This window comes from Lygodium microphyllum, chromosome 17 (genome assembly GCF_053477565.2).
Source record: "Lygodium microphyllum isolate KBCC chromosome 17, Lygodium_microphyllum_v1.1.10, whole genome shotgun sequence".
NCBI lineage: Eukaryota > Viridiplantae > Streptophyta > Polypodiopsida > Schizaeales > Lygodiaceae > Lygodium > Lygodium microphyllum.
In genome coordinates, this window is record NC_141151.1 from 103,167,310 (window position 1) to 103,183,753 (window position 16,444).

Sequence of the window (16,444 nt, forward strand, 5' to 3'; positions counted from 1 at the left end):
GCTTTTTGACTTCACCATTTGCAGCAACAAAAGAAATAGTACCTGTGCCCGCAGCAGGGCATTTAGCATCATTTCCAACCGTCACAGTGATGGATTCTTGTAGAGGCTGCATAGAACTGTATAGACCTTTCTTGTTGGTCATGTGACGGGAGGCCCCACTATCCAACACCCAAGAGTCAGTGGTAGATTCTTCTTGCGCCGAGGAGCACACTTCCTCAATGGTCGCCATGAATAATTCCAACTCTGCTTCAGCCGTATTGGCTGTCTCTTTCCCTTTAGTTTTAAGGGTACCATTCTTTTCATCTGCCTTCTTGACACGACAATCTGCAATTGCATGTCCTTTCTTCTTACAGTAGAAGCACTCTCCTTGAAACCTCTTCTTGCCGCCCTTTTTCTTTTTGTCACCATCATTTTTGGTGGAGGAAACACCTTTGCCTTTTGCATTGGCAGAGAATGCAGCATCTCCATTGTTGCTTCCTTCTCGGGCTTTCAGCCTCAACTCCTCCTCCATTAATAATGCACAAAACTCCTCAAAAGTCAAAGCTTGAGGTCTCACCTGAGTATTAAGGGCAGTTACTAGTCCATCAAACTTTTGTGGACAAATCCGAAGACACCTCCGAGCTAGCTCTTCGCTAGTCTTTTGTATCCCAGCGCCAGCCATCTGGTCGCGCAGATTCTTAATCCGAGTGATGAATGCTTCAACCGTCTCTCCTTCAGCAAACTTCTCCGCTGCTAGTTGATTCTCCAAGTTTTGAATCCTTGTTTGGTTTCGTGTTTCATACTGACTCCTTAGTACATTCCAAGCCTCTGACGCTTTGGTTGTATGCTGAATCAGAGTCAAAACACTGTCAGAACAGCTTGTAACTAAGGCACACAATGCATCTGCATTCCTTCGTTTCCAAGCTCGTAGAAGATCTGCATTCGGAGGAATCATCACACTAGGATTTGATGGGTCGGGGGTAGGCTGTGGTTCTGCGTCAGTCCCCAGCACAGTCTCCAGAAGCTCATAAGAATCAAGGATAGTTGTAATTTTGAACTTCCACAAGGTGTAGTTTGTACCATCTAACTTGCCTTCGCTGAAGGTTGGTGGACGAATCCTCAGTGTTTGAATAGCCGGTACAGCAGCACCACCTCCTGCACCGCTTCCTGATGCGCCAGAACTGCTTCCCGGAGTCGACATCGTTTCTCTTTGCTGTTGAAGCCTTTGCCTCTTGCACGCTCTCCGATCTCTAGAGCCCCCTGGGCTCTGATACCATGTAAAATATTACACGGCGCAGCGAACAGAATCTGAGAAAGAGATAGAGAGTACACAACAGATAAGAGGAGAATCAGTAAATTCTTTAACTCCAAACAACTGATACAAAGATGGCTCTGTCCACCCGTGCGCTTCCACTGAGTGAAGCTTAGATGGCGATCTAGACAGAAGATAGGTGAAGAGCTTAAGGCTAGCTGGAACAACAACTCTGACTGGGTGAAAGATGAGTGTAAGATGGCTGCGAAGGGGTTTAGCTTTTATAGCCCGCGAAGGTTGTTAGGTCGGCCTGCTGACCGACCTACCATATGAGCCTCCACTAGTCGGCCAGGGAATATTCCAGGGAATATTCCCTTTACCATCGGGCCGGGGGCGCTGCCCCCGGACCCCCGCCAGGGGGGCCGCTAGCCCCCCTGGGACCCCCCAGCCAGGGGCCGCTTCCGCGGCCCCCGGACCCCACAATAGGGGCTCCTTTTAACTCCCTTACCACGCAACTCAATGCAATGTGCCTCGAGTTGCTACCAGCTTAACCACTCCGTCTAACCCAAAGATTAGACCCACAACAGTCACCTTTTTGCCATCCGGTCACATAGACCTCATCTGATATACAAGTCAGGACTCAACCAATGTCCGGGCTCACATTTGGCTTCTCCTCATAATGGGGGCCTTACAACTTTGAGCACCATGGATCATTGGTAGCACCTAATGAGGGTGGGGCATTGATCATATCTAACAATCAATAGGTAAATTTGTATTTTCAGGTTTGCATTAATTGTTTGCTGCTGTAATTAAGTTGTAATCAGGGATTTACCACCCATCCACGGAAGGAAAGCTGGTTACAAAAGAGAGAGAGAGAAAGAGACAGTGAAACGCAGAAAATCTGCAGTGAAGAATGCTGTATAAGGATGCAGAATTATACATGGGTGCAGAGAAAATATTTGCGTAAGTCTCCACCTTGAGGATCTCAATCTCCGTCAGCCCCGAGTGCAGTCTCTGTCACCAACAAGGTAAAATCTGTCAGATACAAGTGTTGAAGTCTGCTGGAAACTCAGTCTTATAAAGGCTGGAAAGAATGCCTCAGAAATGACCCGTAATAACCATGTCAGCTGCATTTAATGCAACGGACATTCCGACTACTGCCACGTGGCACTATTGACGTGGCAGGAGATGACTTTCAACACCCCCTCTCAGATCCTAGACAAGGCAGCAGATGGAGGGATCTGGAATGTCGATGAAGTAAAGCCTGGGGAAGTGCCTTCGTAAACAAATCTGCAAGATTGTCTTCAGTCTTACTGTACTCCACATCAATGGTCGCATCCAGAAGCTTCTCCCTAATGAAGTGATATTGGATCTCTATGTGCTTCGTCCGGGCATGGAATACAGGATTCCATGCCAAGGCAATGCAACTCTCATTGTTGCACTACAAGATAGTAGGACGAGCCTAGGGGCAACCAAGCTCCAACAACTGCCGCCGAAGCCACATAATCTCACATGTGGTAGAAGACGCAGCCCGATTCTCTCCCTCGCTCAAAGATAGAGCTACTATGGGCTGCTTCTTGCTACTCCAAGTGATAGCACCAGCACCCAAGGTAAAACAATAACCTGTTGTAGACCGCCTTTGATCCACATCACCAGCCCAATCTAAATCACTCCAACCTACAAGAACAAGATCAGAAGCACCTGTACCTGTTGGATAGAAAATCTCGAGGTCAAAGGTCCCCCTCAGAAACTGAAGTATCCTTTGAGCAGCTTGTCAATGCACCTGCTAAGGGACACTCATAAACCCAACCAAGAGACCTACAGCAAAACATAGATCAACCAATGTGTTGAGGAGCCAAATCAATGATCTAATCTGCTGACAGTAGCGAGTAGCATCCACCAAAGGAGAATCTGCGTGTGAAGTGGCCTTCCAGTTCGGATCCATAGGAGTAGAAATGGACTGACAATCCTCCATCTCAAAAGTCACCAAGAGCTCCTACACATCTCTCTGCTGAGAGATGAAAATCCCCCTCTAAGACTGATAAATCTCGTGGCCCAAAAAGAAATGGAAAAGTCCTAAATCCGTCATCTCGAACTTCTGATGTAGCGCTACCTTCGTTTCATCAACCTTTTGAGCATGATCACCTATAACAATCAAGTCATCAACATACAAAACAAACAACACACGACCTCCCTCAGAAGTGTGCACATAAAGCTGCGGATCGGTCCTAGAGCACCAATATCCCAACTTGGCCTGGAGAAACAAATCAATCTTCTTGTTTCAAGCACGTGGAGCTTGCTTCAGGCCATACAAGCCCTCCTTCAACTTGTAAACCTTTCCATCTGAGAAACCAAAGCCAGGAGATTGCTCTACATAGATCTCCTCCTTCAAATCACCATTCAAAAAGGTCGACTTCACATCCAACGGAAAAACAGGCCATCTCCTATGACCAGCCAAGGCAAGAACAACATGAATAGTCGCCATGCGAGCTGTAAGGATAAAAGTATCATGGAAGTCAACACCTGGGCGTTGTGCAAAACCTTTAGCAACAAGGCAAGCCTTGTGCTTGTCCAAAGATCCATCACTATGGTACTTGGTCTTGAAGAACCATTTGACACCAATCACCTTCTTATGAGAGAAACGAGGCACAAGAAACCAAGTGCCATTCTGCTTAATAGTCTCCAAATTGGCTTCCATTGCCTTCCGCCAATGATCAAACTATGAAGCCTCCTTCACGGATATAGACTCTCTATCTTGCGTAACACGGGACATCAAACAATAGTTAGAGCAAACAAGCTCTGTAGAATGTGCCTGGTGCCTCCATGACCTCTGCCGTCCATCCTGCAGTTCCTACTCCTCAAGAACCCCCGTGATCCCTAAATCTCGAAGTGTGTCACAAGCCCAACGAGGAGGCCGGATCTCTCCTCAACACTCTCCAATTATTGAAGACTCGAGTACATCTACCGGCGGGATCTCCACTGGGGTGGCCGGTGGAAGAGAAGACTCGGAATCTAAAGAAGAATCTCCATCAAGAGGCTCTGGTTCCAAAGGAACTGTCTCGGGAACCCAACTCTCCCCTGGATCTCCAAGTACGCGGAGTTCCTCACACCCTTCTGTGGCCAGAACTTCTACAAATCACACATCTCGACTCGTGTAGACATCTCGCTTCACAGGATCATACAAGCGATAACCTTGGGACTGGGAGTTGTAGCCAACAAATACCTATTGTCCAGAAGTCGCCTCAAATTTGTCATGCTGCCTCTTCAAGATGTATATATAGGCGTCACACCCAAAGATCCTGAAATAAGAGACATCAAGCTTAGTCCCAAAATAAGCCTCAAAAGGTGTCATCCTATCAACGGTTAATTTAGGATGTGGACTGCTATAGCCATTGCCTCGGCTCACAGAAACTAAGGTGTCCATCGGTGCTCCATCATGGTGTGTGCCATCTCGATCACACTTCAGTTCTTCCGCTACAAAATGCCATTCTCTTGAGGAGTGTTGGTATTAGCAAACTCCTGGTGAATGCCTCTATCGGCTGCTGGTCTGATTTGCAGCCATTGAAAGACCTTCTGAGGCAACCAAGGGGCAAAAGACGACCAATCAACAGTAGGTGACAACATCTACAGGCTGTTGAGACAAGGCAGCAGCAATAAATGACTGATTTTCTTCAGTTCTTTGCATCTACATGCTGTTGTGGCAGGACAACAGCTGCATTTGACGGATTTTCAGTCATTCTTCGCGACAAATCTGTAAAATTTTCTCTTTACAGCTTTCCCTCTTATCTCCCAACCATTTCACAGTCTTGCTCCGAAGATCTCAACATTTGGATCCTTGGAGGCTGAGAAATTTCAGATTTCTCTGCTGTAAACCCTAATCTACAACAGAAATTAGGGTTTAGCAACATCCTCATGAAGTGTGCCAGAAATTGGAAGCTCCAAGACTTGGATTCAACAGGATTGAAGCTGTTTTTTATCTATTCAAGTGGAGGGGCCAGTAAATAATTGAATTTGGGGCATTTTCCATCTCCACCAAAGTGAATGAAGGCCAATTGATTGCCCGAATCAAGGGAAAATCAAGTTAAAGACTTGCTAGTGATTTTGAACAGCAAGGGGAGTTGGAATACTGAAAGGGATTGGGAGAAACCCGTTGTAAATCAACTTCTTCTTCAATAAAGCTAAAGAAATACCGAAAGGGACACCAATTTTGAAACCAATCGGGTGTGCATTGTCCAAGATTAGTAGGTAAATTTGTATTTTCAGATTTGCATTAATTGTTTGCTGCTATAATTAAGTTGTAATCAAGGATTTACCACCCATCCACGGAAGGCAGGCTAGTTACAGCACCTCTGGGAAATCTGCAGAGTGAAGGGAGCGAAGCGCAGTCCTCTGGGCAATGGGCTATCAAAGTAATCACTCGAAGATGAAGGATAACAATTGAGGGAGCGGATCGTAGTCCTCTGATGCCGTCAAAGATGTGGAAGTTGATCACCAGCTGTCGAGGAAGTGTACCGCAGTCGTCTGATGCCGAGGAGTAACCAGGGCAGCAAAACGCAAATCCCAAAGTGTCGGAGCTATCAAATGCAAGAAGAGCAATCTAGACGCTGACGCTAAATGATGACGCCAGATGATGCAAGATGAGCCGGCCTGCAAAAACGTAGGTCCTAGTAACCTTTGTAACAAACGAATAACGCCACGTGATGGAGGAGGAGCCATGCTGCAAAAACACAAATCCGAATAGCCTCTGTGACAAACAAGTGATGTCCAGTGATGAAAGAGAAGCCAAGTTGCAAAAAAGCAGGTCCCAGCAACCCCTATGATAGACAAGTGACGCCAGGTGATGGAGGAGGAGCCAAGCTACAAAAACGTAAGTCCCAGCAACCCCTGTGATAGACGAGTGATGAAATCGCTGACACTCGGTAATGTAGACTGTCGCCAAAGGCTAAGATGCTAACACTAAGCTGGAGATAATAACGTCGGGCAAGAAGATCTCCACACTAAAAAACGCAAGAGAAGATGGAGCCTAATGGAAAAGGGTGTTGATACCAAGTAGATGATGGTGATGCCAAGTAAAATATACTCCAAACGCAAGGCTTGATGAAGAAACGAGGCATGTAAAGCAAAAGAGGAAGGGTGAAGGCAGCCACGAGCCATGAACCGCAATGTCCTCCTCAAGGGGTGTGAGGGTAGTGGAAGGGGTTGCTGAGAGACGAGAAGTGGTGGTGGTGGCCGAAAAAGGTGGTGAAGAATGACTAAAGAGTGAGGTGGTAATGAATGAAGTGAATGCCTATTTATAGGCATAAGCTATCTAGGGTGGTGCACCACTGTGTGGGCGCCCACTGAAAAAGTGGCCAAAATGTGGACACAACCCTTTTTGGGACTATCAGTGCGAAACCCTAAATGAGGTGTGTAAACTGAAGAAGTGGTTTCTCAACAAAACATGTTGCCTTATGTCAATCAAAGTTGACCTTCTAAAATACAATGCATGTATGCACAAAGTGATCCATATCACATCTCAAAGCTGACTAATAGATAAAATTCATACCTCCTTTCACAATAGCATCAATGCCATAATGCCCAACATATAGAAATACATGACTTTCAACCATAACCTTGGCTCTTAATTGCTTTGTAACACATAATTGACCATGCATCATAAGAAAGCCCTTTCTAAGAGTGCAGTGTTGATGGTGCTAACCATTTGATAACAAATCACAAACTCAAGTCCTCATCCTCTACATACTGTCTTTTTATCTCATCTAACTTACAATGATACGCTATAGACGCTACTAAAACCTATGGTTTCGTAGATAATACATCAGCCACAACATTCTTTTTACCCTCCATATGCACTATCTAAGAGTGAGACATAGATTAAAAAATTGGCCCATTGTATATGCTTCTCAGGCAACTTAGTCAAAGTAAGAAAATATCACAAAGTTTGACGATTTGTTTGTGCAATAAAATTGGCCCCTACCATGTCAAAGTGCATTGGCAGGCTGCTCAGAGGATACTTCGGTATTTGAGGGGGATGTTTGATTTAGGGATTCATTATCCCGGAGGGACAGATGGTTCAGATCTTGTACTTGCCGGTTGGAGCGACTCGGATTGGGCCGGTGATGTGGACCACAGGCGGTCTACTACAGATTACTGTTTTACCTTGGGTACAGGTGTTATCTCATGGAGTAGCAAGAAGCAGCCCACGGTAGCCCTTTCGTCTACTGAGGCGGAGTATCGGGCCACGTCTTCCACCACATGTGAGGCTGTGTGGCTTCGGAGATTATTGGAGGAGCTTGGGTGTCCCCAGACTCGTCCTACTTTACTGCAATGTGACAATGAGAGTTGCATTGCCTTGGCATGGAACCCTGTTTTTCATGCCCGGACGAAGCACATAGAGATCCAGTACCACTTCATCAGAGAGAAGCTTTTGGATGAGACCATCACTGTGGAGTACTGCAAGACGGAGGACAATCTTGCAGATTTGTTTACGAAGGGACTTCCCCACACTCTACTTCGGAGACATTCCACATCCCTCAGGCTTCTGCCCCGCCCAGGCTCTGAGAGGGGGTGTTAGAGGTCAGCGCCTTTACGGGACTGCACAGCAATCGGACTGCCACGTTGGCAATCCGACTGCCTGCAGTCCAGTCGGCTGCATTTAATGCAGCCGACCTGCCCTGGTTTTCGCCCAGTTTCCTGGCTATAAATAGCCGAGGACTTCAGCAGTCTCCTACACTTCTCTACTTGCAGATTACAGACTGGTGGCATGCGCAGATTCCGTCTCTGTTCGCAAATTTCAGACAGGAGACAGTGCAGACTGCAGCGGACTTCGAGGTGAACAGCAGGTTGCATCGTCGAGGTGGAGACACGCAGTCCAACGCACTGCACCCGTGTATATATCTGCATATCTTTGTATTCAGCACACTTTATACAGCAGATCTTCATCTTCCACTGTCTCTCTCTCTTCTCTCTCTACGTTCTCTCTCTCTCAATCCTAATCTTCCGCACCGCTGCACTCTGACACCTATCAACTTGTAAACTTAGACTCTCAAATGCCACAAAATGACCTTCTTGCATAAGAACTGCACCAAAAGCTTTTCGAAGATCTGGGAAGATCAACACTGGATTCGAAGTAAGCTTATCTTTCATCTTATTGAATGCTGCAATTTCCTTATTAACCCATATGAATGGAGCTCCCTTCTTTTGCAATGCATGAAGGGGTGAAGCAATTTCAACGAAGTGGTGTATAAACCTTCTATAGCACAAACACAAATCCCAAAAGTTGCATATATGAAAGCAAGGTTCTCAAATGAGGCTAGTTGGTATTGCTTCCACTTTTGCAAGATCCATTCTAACACCATCTTTTAAGACAATATGCCCTAAGAAGTGAATCTTTGATACAAAGAATTCACTTTTTTTTGCATGGATAGCCAGCTTGTGTTTTCTAAGTTCCTCAAACAAAGTAGTCGCATGCATCACATGTTCTACCTCACTCTTTGAGTAGATTATAATGTCATCAAAGAATGTGCCAATGAAAGAACTGTAGGGTCAAAAAATGTGATCCATCATGTGATTAGATGTTGCAGTTGCGTTTGTAAGCCCAAATGGCATGACTAAGAACTCATATAAAACCAAAAGTGGTCCTAAAAGTTGTCTTGTACACATCTTCTAGCCTAAGTGGCAAATGCACTCACTGATCATGAGTTTCAATGTGAATAGACAATTGGAAACTAACATGTTTGAAATGAAGAAGATTGGCATATGAAAATGAATGACAAATTGAGACAATGACAAAGCTCTCAAAGTCCTTGTCTAACTCAAACTAACACTCACAAGCAAGAAATATACACATAAAAGGGCAAAACAACATATCTATGAAACAAATTATCCACCAAGGGATAATGTGCAGCGTGTTTCTTATAAACAACCAACTATTCCATATCCTTTGGTACTATCAAGATACTTTGGTAGGGGTTTAGTATCAAGCTATGGTTGGTAATGCCTTGGATAAGTCTTGGAATATAAGGAAATTAAGCTATTGGTTTTCAATGTACTGTGCAAGATTTGCAAAGGGAATATATTTGGGGGGGTTGTAAACCCGAAATGCATACTAGCATATGTGGTAACATGGATATGCAGCCATTTAGACAAATTAGTATGTTTGCACAATTGAGGGCCCTACATGGCAATTCACTATGCTAATTATTGGGGCTATTTCTTGAAGCTTTGAAATGGGCTTTGTATATGCTCATTTGGAACCATGCAAAGCATCATTTCAAATTTTGAGAAGCATGCATGAGGTTTCCAATCAAGTTTTTGTTATGTGAAATGTCATGGTTGGTGAGAGCAATTGATGAAAAAAGCATGAAGGACAAGAGAGAGCTCATCAAAGCATAATCCAAATCCATTTTCTCACAAGAGGGGTCATTGTTTGTGTGAGAGATGATTGGCAAAGGCACACAAGACGTGGTGGGACTAATTAGAGGGAATAGTGATCGGTTTTGAAAGGTCAATGTTTATGTGTAGCATAACTGATAATTGATTTGAAAGAAGGCATATAGTTAATTTGGGGCAAGAGTGATAATTTATTCGATATTGTAAATAAGATACTTCAGCATTGTTTTGCTACTATGCAATTAGGATTGACAAAGGGAATCGCTCTCCTAGATTGCCAAAACCATTGACAGTAAGGATATGTCACTAGAATGAGAAATGTATAATAATAATTTTGTTGAACATTTTGTCAAATTTCATCTAAAATTTTTAATAAATAAACTCTAATTCTAGTATTCTTAGATCTGGCTAAGATGCCCATTGCACTAGCCGAAGGATTTGACAAAGCACATGCAATGGAACATTGTATGTGCTATGATTAGGAGCTTCCACATCCCAAGTTTATATCATGTTTACAAAATGGTACCAATAAAATGTAAGTTTTCAATGTTTCACATAATATATCAATACACTTGTTTCGTAATAAGCAAACCCACCTCTCAACCACAAACCTCTTGCGGCATCTTCCACACTAACCTAAAATGTTGGCTAACAAGTGATGGGAGCCCATAGCTAGCATTAATGCTTGGTACATATGGACAGCCAGATGTAGCCAGGCTCTTGATTTTCTGAATAGGATCTTGACTGAGATTGTGCATACTCTGCGTGGGAGATGGGAGAGAATAGAGGGCAGTTCGAAGAATATGAGGAGGAGGAGAGATGGTTTTCTCAGGATATGGGATTCCGGCACTTAATTCCTTTTCCAAAACCACATGGTTGGCATTATAGACCTCCCAACTGGCTAGTCATTCAAGCTTTGTAATAGATTTCCCCTTGTTACATGTTTCTTGATATGGAAGTCCCTTACAGGGCAGCTTTTGTATTTTGCTTTTTGCCCTTGAGACACCTTGTCCCGAGGAGAATTAATACTTTTCCCCCCAAAAAAGAGTATCCAGGTTGTTTCTGTCTGCTTGAATTCAATCATATCCAAAGGCTTGTAACATGGGATGAAAACATAATCAGAATATGCACTTCTGTTCCAACTTGGTAAAGCCAACTAAGCGACCTTACACAGTTATCAACCATGGAATATCAGGCCCTTCAATCCAACTTTCTCATAGATATGAGCAAACCTCACAACAAGCAAGGTACAGTTTTTCGGCTCAAAGGTAAGGTAAACAAATGCAAACAGCAACAATGAAGACATGGTTCAACGAACACTGCTCCTATCATAGTGATTATGCTGTGCCAGAATGAGAAAGGTGCATCACCCAATCACATGTAAATACATATATACTTGTCTGTGGCAATGTGAAATGAGAATCATCAATCTAAGAAAATGATGAAGACAGGCCGAGGAAGGATTCATGGACAAGCAATAACTTTGCTCAGACATGATGGGAAATACCATGTATCAATTGTCCTCAACCATTTTTTGGATATATCATGCTGGTCTATCGACTGTAATGTGGCACTCCCTCTCCTTCTCCCTCTTCCTCCCCTGTACCTCGCCCTCCCCCTCTGCCCCCTATTCCCCCCCCTGCACCTCTCCCTCGCCCTCGCCCTCGCCCTTTTCCACACCTCCCTCTCCCTCAAAGTAAGGGCTCATAGTTCAAATTTTTTAACAAAAGCAGTGAGTAACGCATTGTATTGTATTGCCTTGATGTTAGGGTCGCCGAGATGTTGGTGAAGCCATTCCACAGAAAGGACAGGATCAGTAAGCTCCCCAATCTGTGACTTGTTGGCCATTTGAGTTGCAAAGCAGGCCGCAGACCCCACGTGCCCAAGGGATACCCAGACAGGGGAGGCGGCGGCAGCAAGAGGCCTCATCTTCCCTGAGCTCCTGGTAGGCAGGCAGGACTGTGCTGCGAGCACTGCCACAACTCGCGGCCCTTTGCATATTGCAGCCCTGGCCTGCAGAGGAAGCCATTATTGAGTCATGACACACACGTAACACATTTAATGGCGTAAAGTCGCGTCACTCCAAGGACAAAGCCATCCATGGACGCTAGTGAACCACAATTGGAGTGATTCCACGTAGAAATGTGTGTGGTTGACATGGTTTTGCACTGTGAAAATGAAAGATCAGGAATCGGACTCTTACAAGCCATGGCTGAGCACACGAATGAACCAGAACCCTGGCTCTGCACGCTGGCTGGGCTGCCATGGATGCCGAGGCCATAGTCCCAAAGCTGCTTACCAGTCCACAAAGAATACTTCCAAAGAAAATGATCAAGCAAACAAACATTTTGTCATAGACAAATAGCATTTTGTGAGAACTCAAAAGGTTAGAAGTGAAGCACTATTTTGAAATGGCATTGATCGAAGCTCCCCATTTTCAATGAGCATCTTTCTTTATTATTATTGAGGAATCTATGTGCTCCTTGCAAAAACTTTACACATAAACAACAAGAATATGATCCAAACTTGATGCTCAATTGCCACTCGCAAAAGGTTGCTACATTCCTTGGTCTGTCATGGCTATTTAGCTTGAGACCACATTAACAAGATGTGTTGACATAATCATAACTTAGAATTTGATTTCACATTGAAGGAGATACCTTTTGCAATATATTGCTCACAAGAACTTGCTCTCAAATCAAATTGGTTTTCCTCCTTTTGGGAATTTAAAAGGAGTGTACAATGTTGACCAACACTTCTACAATTTTCTTCATATCTTATCAAATAATTTCTTACCATAGGGGTAATGCAATGATCCCATTCTAAGGAGCCATAGCATAATTAAGGAACTATGCATTATTTGTCAAAACCAATGACAAATATTGCACACAACAAAAAGTCCAAAATTGAAACCACTTAAGTGGAATCGTTGAAAACCTTAGGTTCTTCTATAATATCTTAAGCAACAACTTGTTATCATACAACTTAAGGACATTGAAGTAGATATTACACTCAAGAATGGTGCATTCAATCTCTATATCCACAAGTTGTTACCACTCTCTAAGAAAGATAATCAACCATCTCATAGTACTCGAGGCTTGGGAGAGAGAGGATTTTCTTTCCAATTATGCATGAGACTCGACCCTTTGCCTTTTGTCACATGTGGAGCTGAACATGGATATTGATCTAGAGCTACCAACAATGAAGGCATCAATGGAAGACCATAGGGCCAATGTTGAAAACTTAATCATGGGTGGGTGTTGATGTAGATGCACTTCTACAAGATCCAACGGTTCTCATCTCCAAGAGAATATCATCCACAATACTTTGGAAGATCTCTCTGCATGGAGCAACTTGCCCATCATCTTGAATAGGTATTGGAGAAACCTAATTGCACCACTTGTGTAGGGCTTACCAATTACTTGCATGTCCATTGGTGGGAGTTGGACGTCTTTGTATTTTTCTCCACATATATGCCATGCAACACAAAGGCTTCATGCTTCTCTTGTCTCATGATGATTAGAGAGTCACAAGTGGATGATGGAATTGGAGTATATATACATATGTATATATACATATATGTATATGCACACACACACACACACACACACACACACACACACACACACACACACATGTATGTATGTATGTATGTATGTATGTATGTATGTATGTATGTATGTATGTATGTATGTATGTATGTATGTATGTATGTATGTAGATAGATAGAGAGAGAGAGAGGAGTTGGTCCACCACTAGCATGACATTCTTTGACTACTAGTGCCAAGAGTTTGTATTTGCAATTTTAGTGAGGATGTTTATTGCCCATCATATCCTATGGTCATTAGGTGGATGATCCTAATATGTCATTTGGCCCATTTGAGTCCATACTTGAACATCTATGCCCCCTAAAATGATAACCTTGAACATCTTAAGTTATGGAGAATATGATGTGCTAAGAGCCTCTTGTACCCAATTGCTTTTTGATGATAATGTCAAATGTTGTTTATGCAAAGAAAAATGTGTAAGGATTCATTCCCTATCTAGGATTTCAACAATTTTCTGAGGATAAGGTTTTTAGATGCTTTAAAAGGTTAGAAAAGAGAGTTTGGGCAAGGGTTTGGAAATGAGAAGATGATGAACTTAAATTAGTAGGATGACTTTGTTACCATATTTTGATAGTAATGTGTATGGACACACTTAGAACAACCAAGTTACTTTTGTCCCTCTCTAAGAGGTTTTTTTCCTTTGACCTTGTATGTATACCTACTTCACTATAGGAGAAATGTTAGTTTGTTTTGTCGATTGTCATTGACACCTAGAGTTTGTTTAGTGGAACAAAAGCATTTTTTATAAAGCATATCACTCGAATCTCTAGTAAATAGCGATAGGAGAGCCAATTTGAATATTATTGCTAGTATGTGGATTGTATGAAGAGCTTTTGATTACATATAGCAATTTTACATTATGCCAAGGGCACCGATCTACACTTAAATGAGTAACTCCCATAAGCAAGACAAAAACAAGGACAACACCTCGAAGTGCAGATTGGGGGAGGGGACAAGCAATGGTTGTATAAGAATTGGGGCTAAGAGGCCTGTGACAAGTACTTTCTTTGTTTTTATTCATTTCCTCCCTTCTTTCCTCCCTCCTCCCCCCCCCGAACATGTGAACCTTCTTTTTCTCTTTTTCCCATTTTCTTTTCCTCCCCCCCCCCCCCCCCCCCCATGTGTGAACCCCAATTCTTGTTAATTCACCTTTTTCCTTCTTCTTTCAAAAAAAGAAAAAAAAAGTGTTAGCTTTTAGCAACCGGGGCTTTCTTAGTCTAGTCCCCCCCCCTCCCCTTTCTTCATTCATTATCACCTTCATCTAGATCTTCGGAGCTGTTCCCATAGTGGTTTTCGAGGGGGTTCATGAGTATTTTTTAAAAATTGAAAACCCCTCAAGGCCACATGGGGGGGGTTTTGATTTCGGTAGAAAACCCCCAATTCCCTCAAAAAGTCACATTCCACCATTTCTTCACGCAAAACCTCTTCCTTTTTTAACCATGATTCCTCTGTCCCACCATTCCCCTCTTCCAAATTTGGCCTCTTTTGAACATTAGAATTTGGTGCAATGCCTCCTCTCTTAGCTGAACTGCACACCGCAACCGTCTCGATATAACAACAGGCATGATTCCTAAAGGACCACCAACCCTAGCAATAATCAAGAACATTTGTAGGTAATGTAGTCTATGCTTTTCATCTTTTGAATTATTTCACTTTGCATGCTATGAAACATCTCTCTCTCTCTCTCTCTCTCTCTCTCTCTCTCTCTCTCTCTCTCTCTCTCTCTCTCTCTCTCTCTCTCTCCATTTCTGATGATGGTCTTTTTGAATCCAAACCTTTCAACATTTTGCCTACTTACCTACTTTGTTTTTCAATTTTGTGTCCAAATTGCAACCACTCCCTTGATTTGGACATTTTTGTGGTGAATCATCTGCTCAGTGTTGCATGTAGTCACGCATTTAGATTGGCTTTGCAAAGCACCCTATTGCAATCACCTTTAAGGATTTGAGGTTCCTCCTCTCTCCCTCCCTTTGTGTGTGTGTGTGTGTGTGTGTGTGTGTGTGTGTGTGTGTGTGTGTGTGTGTGTGTGTGTGTGTGTGTGTGTGTGTGTGTGTGTGTGTGTGTGTGTGTGTGTGTGTGTGTGTGTGTGTGTGTGTGTGTGTGTGTGTGTGTGTGTGTGTGTGTGTGTGTGTGTGTGTGTGTGTGTGTGTGTGTGTGTGTGTGTGTGTGTGTGTGTGTGTGTGTGTGTGTGTGTGTGTGTGTGTGTGTGTGTGTTGAAAACAACTAGAATTCCCATTCAAAGGGTCTCCCCCTTTTACAACAACTATAACAAACTGGTATAAATAGGATTCTCTCTATCTACTGAGAACAACCAAATTTCTCATTCTAAGGGTCTACCCTTTCCATAGATAAAGCTCCCTTATAGAGATGCTCATGAATGCAATCTCTAAAAACACACATTCTATAGGTAGCAACTTTTAGACATCAAATAAGAAAAGTTGTGATGTGACGACCATACTCCATTGCTTTGAATTTCTAGATCAATATTGTTTTCTTTAGATTAATGTAAAGCAACTTCTACCAATTAATGTAAAGCATGAGTCAATACATTTTTCTTTATAAGACTAAAATTTTCTATGAGTAAATTGGTCATCAATTCAGGATCCATTCATGAATCTTATGAGCATTGTGGCCCTTCATCAATGCAGGTTATGATAATGCATATTTGTTATGCACTTGTTGAAAGAGTTTTTGGGCTTATGTGAATGAGGCACACTTTGCATTCATGTTCATCACTGTATTGGCCATAGGCATCTCACTTTTATTTCACCATAATTTGACATCAACATGTATATCATTGCCTTTGTCTACAGCTGTAGTGCTTTTTATGACATGTAAACAATGCATAATTGCATTTAGCTACCATTAAAATGGTTTCAATTTCTTAATGCATACTCTCAATAACTTACGATTATTTGTTTTGGGTGATATGCCAATATTTACAGGATGTCTTATCAAGTTTGGTCCCAAAGTGATGACCTGGATGTCCTTAATGAAAGTTTCGTGCCGTCTTTGCAACTCTAGCAAGACATGAAAACTTTATTGTATGGAACTACTCCATTGCCCTGAAACATTCAATGACTAATATGCCCACTGCATGCACTATTTCATTCTTAGCAATCCGACCATTTGGACTTGGACTTCCTCCCTCTCCATTTTGTGTGGGACCTCCACCCTCAACCCCCCCATGAGTGTAGATGGGCTTTGGAATGTC

General features: G+C 43.0%; 1 protein-coding gene across 1 annotated transcript in view; it reads right to left on the minus strand.

The window, feature by feature from the left end:
• The window catches only part of LOC148022212 (thiosulfate/3-mercaptopyruvate sulfurtransferase 2-like), a 66,585-nt gene extending 54,559 nt beyond the window's left edge, over positions 1-12,026 (minus strand). The window contains exons 1-2 of the mRNA XM_087697859.1: positions 11,826-12,026; positions 11,381-11,635 (exon numbers count right to left, since the gene is read on the minus strand). Coding sequence (XP_087553985.1) covers positions 11,381-11,635; positions 11,826-11,990 — 420 coding nt within the window. The 5' untranslated portion in view covers positions 11,991-12,026. The remainder of the gene's footprint in view (positions 1-11,380; positions 11,636-11,825) is intronic.
• Positions 12,027-16,444: the final 4,418 nt, after the last annotated feature.